This window comes from Lutra lutra, chromosome 17 (assembly GCF_902655055.1).
Source record: "Lutra lutra chromosome 17, mLutLut1.2, whole genome shotgun sequence".
NCBI lineage: Eukaryota > Metazoa > Chordata > Mammalia > Carnivora > Mustelidae > Lutra > Lutra lutra.
This window is the reverse complement of record NC_062294.1, coordinates 57,345,147-57,353,901: the sequence shown is the minus strand read 5'-3', so window position 1 is coordinate 57,353,901 and position 8,755 is coordinate 57,345,147. Positions and strand designations below refer to the sequence as shown.

At 57.0% G+C, this 8,755-nt stretch overlaps 1 protein-coding gene across 3 annotated transcripts; it reads left to right on the top strand.

Moving 5' to 3' along the window:
* The first annotated feature begins 497 nt into the window (after window positions 1-497).
* On the top strand, window positions 498-6,460 carry SYT5 (synaptotagmin 5). 3 transcript variants are annotated; one of them, XM_047711131.1, is made up of 8 exons: window positions 1,224-1,580; window positions 2,133-2,305; window positions 3,510-3,629; window positions 3,748-3,915; window positions 4,264-4,431; window positions 4,666-4,780; window positions 5,049-5,182; window positions 5,853-6,460. In XM_047711131.1, exons 1-8 carry the CDS (start codon window positions 1,502-1,504, stop codon window positions 6,051-6,053), a joined length of 1,158 nt encoding a protein of 385 aa, XP_047567087.1. In that variant the 5' UTR covers window positions 1,224-1,501; the 3' UTR covers window positions 6,054-6,460. The 3 variants fall into 3 exon arrangements, with proteins under 3 accessions (XP_047567088.1, XP_047567087.1, XP_047567086.1); XM_047711130.1 differs by having other exon boundaries at window positions 1,229-1,580; window positions 4,663-4,780; XM_047711132.1 differs by lacking the exon at window positions 2,133-2,305 and having other exon boundaries at window positions 498-1,580.
* Window positions 6,461-8,755: the final 2,295 nt, after the last annotated feature.

The window sequence follows — 8,755 nt, the reverse complement described above, 5'->3', positions numbered from 1 at the left end:
TGGCGGGGGTGGGGGCCCAGGTGGGGAGAGGTGGCCCGGATGCCAGACAGCTGGATCAGAAAGCAGAAAATCCTCCGGGACCAGGATAAATATCCGTGGGCACCCTAGTGGTTCCTGGCTGGGGGCGGGACGAGGGGCGGGACGGGGCTCTCCCTGTACCCGGGACCTAACACGCACGCGCGCGCGCGCGCGCGCGCGCGCGCACACACACACACACACACACACACTCACGAGCCGGCTCCGCTCTGCCGCGCCCCCACCCCACCAAGCGGGGCGATCAGCACCGAGGACAGCGCCACCCGCCCGCGTGCGGGGGCGGGGTCCGGGAGGGGCAGGCGCCTAGGTGTCTCCTGCGAGGGTGCAGTCCAGCTGCCGGGCAGGTAGGAGTCTCTGGGAAGCCCGCCCTAAGCCCCCTCCTCATCCCCATCCCTAGAGAGACGGGGCGTGTGCGGGGGGGGGGGGGGGCGGGAGGGCACTGGGGAGGAACCGACCGAGGAAGTGGGAGGACTAGAGCTTGAAATGGAGACATCGGGATTTAGACAGGTGTGGAGACAAAGAGCAGAGGCAGGGTGGAACAGGCAGGCGGCGAGACTGGGAGACCCCTGGAGTCACAGACCAGACCACAGGCCGAGGACAAGAGACACAGACCAGGTTGCGGCGAGAGCCCGGTGGGGGAATGGACAGAAATAGGGAGTGGAGAGAGAGGTGCTGAGGCCGAGGCGGTCACGAGGCCAGGTGTGAAGACAGAGCTCGGGATGCGCGGGAGAGACAGCAGGCCGGGAAGGATGTGCGCCCCCACCCCACACCCCCTCCCAACCCCACCCCGGCGGTGGCACCAGGGAGCCCTCGGCCCTGGCGGGAGAGGGCGGGGAGCCCGAGTCACCGCCCGCAGGGCCAGATGTGCAGGGAGGAGCCAGCCGAGGGCGCGTGCCCCGACGCGCGAGGCCGCCCTCTCCCCACTCTCGCTCTGCGCGGGGTCAGGGGCTGGGGTCCTGACCCGGCGAGGAGCGAGCCTGCGGCGCCTGGACTCTGCATCTGTACGTCAGCCCCGCCTGTTATCTTGCCAACAGCCCGTTGCCAGGGCAACCCTCGTAGCTCCCAGCCGGCCCGAACCTGCCGCCCGTCGCTCGGGGCAACCCAGGGCCCCGGTTCCCACGCCCGCCTTGGCCCATTTCCGGTTCAGGCCTGCGGGGACGGGCACGGAAGGGATAGAAGTCGGAGGGATTCCTGCGGGGCCTTGGAGGGCGGGGGCGTCCCTGTGGGATGGACCTAGGTTCTGGAACCCACTCCTGGCGCGCGTCCTCCATCGCGGGGAGGCTGACACTACAACCCCCAGCATGCCTCGCGGCTGCTGGTTGTGTCCTATGTGGTCGGCCGCCCAGGGTGCCGATGGGAATTGGAGTTCTTCGTTGTTTGGAGGCTTCAGTGAACGCACGGGGTGGGCGTGGGGGCCTAGGGCTCTTGGGTGTCTCCGCAGAAAGGACCGCAAGACCCCGCCGTCATGTTCTCGGAGCCTCCAACCCCAGGGCCTCCAGCGCCCGACACGCCTCCTGACTCGAGTCGCATCGGCCCTGCCCCGGGTGAGCGAGCCTGGGGCCAGGGCGGAGGGAAAGCTCGACTGGGATTCCCAGGGGCGCGGTTTGGACAGGTGTACTCGGCGGGTGGGCGGGAATATCCCGGGGGCAAGGTAGTTGGAATCCTGGCCTTCACGTGAAGTGAAGTGGAAACGGAACAGGTTGACAGGAAATCTAGAACCAGATCAAAGAGTGTGGAATGGAGTGGGCTCTTGGGACGGTGAATTGGAAGGTCCACCTCTGTCTTCTTTTAAAGACAGGGAAACTGAGGCCGGGGGAGGGGCATGACTTCTACACCAGTCAGGGGTTGAGCAGAAACGGGGCTGGAGGGGAGGTGGAATTAACAGGCAAGACAGTCTGGATGGTGTCAGGCTAGAATAGCGCATCAGATCACGTTAAAGGTGAGAGCCGTGGGAAGGAGAACGGGGCGACAAAACGGAGTGGACATGGCCAGAGGGAAAACAAGGCCAGGATTCCAGCTTCCGCGTGTAATCTGGACTGAATCAGCCAGCTTGCCTCCTACGGCCTCAATGAGTGTTGTCTCCACGTCCTCTGCAGTACCCCCCTGGGCCCTGGCCGCAATCATTCTGGTCTCAGGCCTCCTCGTGTTCGGCTGCTGTTTCTGTGTCTACCGGAAGTGTTGTCGGAGGCGGTTGGGCAAGAAGAGCCAGGCCCAAGCCCAGGTCCACCTTCAGGAAGTGAAGGAGCTGGGCCGGAGTTACATAGACAAGGTGTGGCTTGGCCCAACCCCTCGGCCCTACCCCGTCCTGCACCGTTGGCCCAGCAGCCTCAGTCCCCGCTTTCTTCCCGCCCATGCCCACCTTACTGGCTCATCTCTGTGGGTGTTTAGCCCTGACCTGGACCCTGGGGATCTGGAGATAGGCTGGATTGAGTCCCTGTTCCTGAGAACCACTCTGGTGGGGAAGTCAGACCCTCACACAGACATTCACAACACAGGGTGGTATGTGCCCTGTGATGGGGGCACCCAGAGCATATGTGGGTACAGAGAAACCACCTGATAGCCTGGACAGTCCAAGGATGCTTCCCAGTAGAGATATCTTCTGTGCTGAGACCCAAGGAACACTCAGAGTTCGCCCAGGACAGAGAGGAGGACATTGTAGCTCAAGGTCTGGAATCCAGACCCTGAGGCATTTCACAGTAGCTGGGGCACAGATGGCAAATAGGCTGCCCTCCAGAGCGGGTGTCTGAGGATCTCAGTTATACACATGTCACGAGCACAACTGGGAACCATAGAAGATTCATGTGTAGCCGAGGAATAGGGTCACATGGGTGGTGGAATGAATCCTCTGGTCCCTCTCCCTCAAGCTGGCGACATCCAAAGACCACCTGCGTCAGACTCACCTCAGGTTCTTGTGGAAACACGAATTCTGGGTCTTGCCCCAGACCTATCGAATCAATCTGAAGTGAAGGCATTTTACCACATTTCTCAGGGGAATTCTGATTCGCGTTGAATTTTGAAAATGGCTGGCTTAGGTTAAGGAGAACTCTTGTTCTAGCTGAGAATGGCAAATACAGGGTAAAGGCACTATTACTCCTCCATGTTTTTCTGTGGTGAGAACACTAGTCAACATGTCAGTTTGGACAACAACCCCAGTACCTCCATTCGCATGTGAAATAAATCTTCTGCATCCTTCTTGTAGGCAACAAGGTGCTATGAGCACCTGCTTTTCTAGTCTAGGCATGACAAGCACACTACGTGTGTCACCCTGTCTGTTCTCTCCCACAGCAGACATCATTAATCAAATTTTGACTAAATACTGCCTTTTTGTTACTATGACTAGTGTTTGCCTGTGGCAGACATCACTAGTCAAACTCTGACTCTGCTTAGCCAGCAAGTGCTCAGGGATCAGTGAGTCTCCCTTGGTTTCTGGGTCAGGGGAAGAGTTCACCTGCCCTTGCTCCTGGCCCCCTAAGGTGCAGCCAGAAGTGGAGGAGCTGGAGCCAGCACCATCTGGGCCAGGGTCACAGGTGGCTGAGAAGCATGAGCTCGGACGACTGCAGTACTCACTGGATTATGATTTCCAGAGCGGCCAGGTGGGTGCGGAGGAGGAGGGTGGTGTGGAGGGGAGGGGAGGGTCCGAGGGTTCTAGCCCCTTTTTAGAGGAGGCTCCAAGAAGGAAGCTAAGACTAGAGTCCCCTTATCACCTTTCAGCTGCTGGTGGGCATCGTGCAAGCTGAGGGATTGGCAGCCTTGGACCTAGGGGGCTCCTCCGACCCCTACGTGCGGGTCTACCTGCTGCCAGACAAGCGGAGGCGGCATGAGACCAAGGTGCATCGGCAGACACTGAACCCACACTTTGGGGAGAACTTTGCCTTCAAGGTGAGCTCCTGGCCTCTGTGCCCCAGGCCTGGTAACCTGCCTCCCGTCCCTGGAACACTGGGGAGCGACCCCTTCAACTTTTTCTGGAGCCAGCCCACAGCTCAGGTAGCAGCTTCCAGCTCTGGGGACTATCACACCGGACCCTGGATTGTCCCCGTGGGGGTGCTGCTGACCTCTGGGCTGTTTCTTTGTGCCATTTGGGTTCCAGAGGCTTCCGCACAGCTGTTCCCCTGGACCCTTGCTGTCCGAGTCGTCGCCTTCTACCTGGATGTGCTGTGCCTCACTTCCCGTCTCTCTGACGTCCCACTCTCCGCCTTGTGCTCTCTTCCCTGTGGCCCCCTCATCTAGGTCCCCTACGTGGAACTGGGGGGCAGGGTACTGGTCATGGCGGTGTACGACTTTGATCGCTTCTCCCGCAACGATGCCATTGGGGAGGTGCGGGTCCCCATGAGCTCCGTGGACCTGGGACGGCCAGTGCTGGCCTGGCGCGAGCTGCAGGCTGCTCCGCGGGAGGAGGTGAGCATGCGTGGCCACGACCCCACGCTGGGCCCGCCCACCGCGCGCCCGGACCAATCAGATCACAGGCCTCTCGGACCGTCAGGGCTCCAGCCCTTGCAACTGCAGCGGAGGGCTGGTCCCGGCGGGTGCAGGGCTGTGGTCGTCCCTGGGCCACTCCATTCTAAGGCGGGGGGTGGGGAAGGAAGGTCCGAGAGGGAATGGATGTGAAGCTGGGGCTCTGTCTTTTAGCAGGAGAAACTCGGTGACATCTGCTTCTCCCTCCGCTACGTCCCCACGGCCGGGAAGCTCACGGTCATCGTCCTGGAGGCTAAGAACCTGAAGAAGATGGACGTGGGAGGACTCTCAGGTGTGTGGGGAGCAAGCAAATGGTGCGGCCGGGGGTGGAGAGGGAGGCTCTGGAGCAAAGCTTCTCGCAGTTTCTGGGTCCCGAGCGTCCCCGGTGGAGAGGGGCCCGGACTGCCGGGGAGGGTGTAGATTTGCTGTGGACACGGAGAGAGCCCTGAGGGGTACACAGGGTGTCTCTGTGCTCTTCCGAAGAAGCGCCTCCTGTATCCTCCTCAACATGAGCCCTGCACTGGCCAGTCGGGGCCTCTAAGACTCCTTTCTCCGCCCAGATCCGTACGTCAAGGTCCACCTGCTGCAGGGCGGCAAGAAGGTGCGGAAGAAGAAAACGACGATCAAGAAGAACACTCTGAACCCCTATTACAACGAGGCCTTCAGTTTCGAGGTGCCCTGTGACCAGGTGCAGGTGAGCTCAGACCTACCCGAAGCCCCGTCAGAGCAGCCCTCCCCCCAGGGTCCCAGGCCCTGAAAAGCCCCTGTTGCTAGCGGGAGGAAGAACCCATCGCATCTATTGGAAACCAGGTCCTGGGGCCCTGAGGTTGTGTTTCCAAAGTCAGTTTCCTCTTGTGAGGACCTGGGCGCCCCGCGCCCCAAGCAAGATCAGGATGTTCCGCCCCCAAGCAAGACCCGGGCTGTCCCGCTCAGGAGCTATGGGTACTAAGGGAAAGATTTCCCCACAACTCTTAAGGAAGAGGGCCCAGCCAGGACTCAGGCCTGACCCCTCCTCCCATTTCAGAGTCCTGACGGTTTGCCCTCCTTAGGAGGCTAGTCCCTAAGGAGGCCCCCAACAGTCCCTTACCAACGGGGTCCTGAGGGTTCATCTCCTTTGAAATCGGATCGCGGAGGAAGAAAGACTCCAGAGCATCCCTCTAACAGAGACTCTCTCCTCTGTCCACTCCCACCCCCGGCACCGTTGGAGTCCCCTGAGAGGCCTTAGCGCAGGGTGCTAACATGTCCCCCTAGACCTCTGGCTGCTAGGGAGAGGGTCTCTTTGGCAATGATACTCGATCCCCTCCGCGCCTTGCCTCCTTCTCCAACACTCCTGTCTCTCTTCCCCCTGCTCTTCCTGTCTCCAGAAGGTCCAGGTGGAGCTGACCGTGCTGGACTATGACAAGCTGGGCAAGAATGAGGCCATTGGGAGGGTGGCTGTCGGGGGAGAGGTGGGGGGAGCTGGCCTGCGGCACTGGGCAGACATGCTGGCCAACCCCCGGCGGCCCATTGCCCAGTGGCACTCGCTGCGGCCCCCTGACCGAGTGAGGCCACTGCCTGCCCCCTGATCCCCACCTCAAGCCCCTTGCCAAGACTGGACTCGGCCCCTGACCTCAGACTCCTGGCCAAAACCACACCCAGGCCCACCTTTAAGCTTTCTCTGACCCCTAACCACCCCCACCCCACCCCAACCCTTCCCATTCCTGCCTTCCCATCCCCCATTATGCCAATCATGGTGACTTGCCAGCTCTCCCACCAAGCACACACCCAGAAGCCCCAGGGACCCCTGGGGGAGGAGAGCAATCTGGCCTCCCCCAATCCCTGCTCCCACTCTCTGCTTTGACAATCAGTGACCCTGCCTTCTTCCCCCTTCGCTCCCAGCACCCCTCTTCCTGCACAGGATCACCTGCTCCTGTCCCTAGTCGGAATCCTGCACTGCTCCTGGGACCAAATAAATACTCAGCAACTTTGGTGACCTGACCTGGTGCTTACTGGTGGGGTGGGCAAGGTGGGGGTAGGGGGCAAGAGGGTGGGATCACCCAAGGGCAAGGATAGGGGTGCCCATCCTGGGGATACACTGAAGGAAACTGACCCACCCAACCCCCCATCCACGTGTTCACTTTTTCGTTCACATACCCCTCCGAACCTGGGTGTTTTCTTCTGAAAATATTGTGGTCGGAACAATACCTCCTGTATGTTTGCTGTGAAGAGTCTGTGAGAATCACTTACTCATGAGTTTAATCTGCTCCTGCATCCGTGACTTCCATAGATTTTCTTTTTTTTTTTTTTAAAGATTTTATTTATTTGTCAGAGAGAGAGGGAGAGAGAGCAAGCACAGGCAGACAGAATGGCAGGCAGAGGCAGAGGGAGAAGCAGGCTCCTGCTGAGCAAGGAGCCCGATGCGGGACTCGATCCCAGGACGCTGGAATCATGACCTGAGCCGAAGGCAGCTGCTTAACCAACTGAGCCACCCAGGCGTCCCTCCATAGATTTTCATACCCATATTTCCCTCCCTTCCCTTCTTTCTTCCATCATTCATCCATTCTACTTTCCCTGAGTTCTTCAGGGTGGCAGCTTCTGTTGGATGCTGGAACCCCAAGTTGATGCAGATCCAGAATTTCCCCCAAGTGACTTACTCTCATTGCAGAAACAAAGTAGATATGTAGAGTCTGGGAATGAGATCCCCAGAGAATGGGAGAAAGGACAGAGTAACGCAGGGAAAAGCCAATGGTTGCACCTCTTCCTTCCTTCAACAAATTTTGTCTTCTAATCTGTGTCTAGGAAAGACGATCATTTCATTGCTCCTCCCTCCTCTCATTCCAGACAGGATTTCAGGTGGGAGACAAAGGTCTTTGAAATTTGGCAAGAGAGCTCTCTGATCTGGAGGTTAACTGGAAAATGAGGCAAAAGGTTCCCCCATGTACTAAAGAAAGGGCAGAGCATTAACTTGCACTGAGCTTTCTGGTAGCCAATGGGAAAAGGGAAATCTGGTCAGTTACATCGATTGTAATGTCTATGTGATTTAACAAATTTCTTCAAAGGGATCCGTTCATTTCTCCTATGTGAGTGAGTGAGGGGACATTTTTATGAAAACATCATGAGGTATCACTGTTATTGCTATTTCTGCTACTCCTTCTAACAATGATCCTCACAACCACCTCATGAAGTAGACATGATCGTTATTCCCAGTGGACAAATAAGGAAACTGTGCTGAGAAGTAACATGACCTGGCTAGGATCGTATAGCCAGGAAATCCGTCTATAATTCCTGGGATCGAATTCTGTTCTGAGTTAGATGATGACACTGGGGCCCCTGATTCTGTGTCTCAACAGAGCAGACAAATGAGAAGAATAAAATCATTGCAAACAGTGGTCCATACTGGGCAGTAAGTAAGCTAGTGAGAGCTGAGATCATTTAGAAAGGGCGGTCAGGGACAGCTTGCCTAAAGAGGTGATGTTGAGCTACGCTTTGAAGGACAAGAAGGAACGAGGCTGTCTAAGATGAGCAGGAAACACAATGGAATATTATTCAGTCATAAAAAGGAAAGTTTATACTGATTCATGCTACAACATGATGAACCTTGAAAGCATGATTGTAAGTGAAAGAAGCCAGATGCAAAAGGCCACATATTGTATGATTTCATCTGTGCGAAATATACAGAATAGGCAAATCCATAGAGGGGAAAAAAAGCAGATCTGTGGTTTGCAAGACTAGAGAGAGAGAGAGAGAAATGGGGAGTGACTGATTAATGACTACAGGATTTCCTTAGGGAATGACAAGAAATTTCTGCAACCAGACAGTGGTGATGGTTGCCCAACATTGTCAATGTAGCAAATGTCATTAAACTTTATGTTGTGTGTATTTTACTACAATAAAAATAAGCAAAGATGAAGGGGAAGAGAGTTCCAGGCAGAAGGCACCCTAAGTTGCAGACTCGGTGTGTTCTCAAGAGAGCCAGGCGGCCAGTGAGTCCTGCAGGCTGTGCTGAAACCTCAGCTTCACTCCCCAGGGCCCACAGCTGTCCTCAGAAGGGGGATGGCCCCCTTCAGTCCATCACACTACTTACTGCCAGCCGTTACTATTCCCAATTTCCCAATTTACAGAGCTGAAAACTGAGGCCCAGAAAGAGTGACTGACTCATCTCAGGTTGCATAGCTGGAGGAGATGTTCACTCAAGTCCCTGCCCTTATAGACCTCAAAGACAGGTTAAGTCACCTGGTTGAGGTCTCTCAGCAAGCAGGTGAAGGCAAGACAGAATGCCAGGCTTATC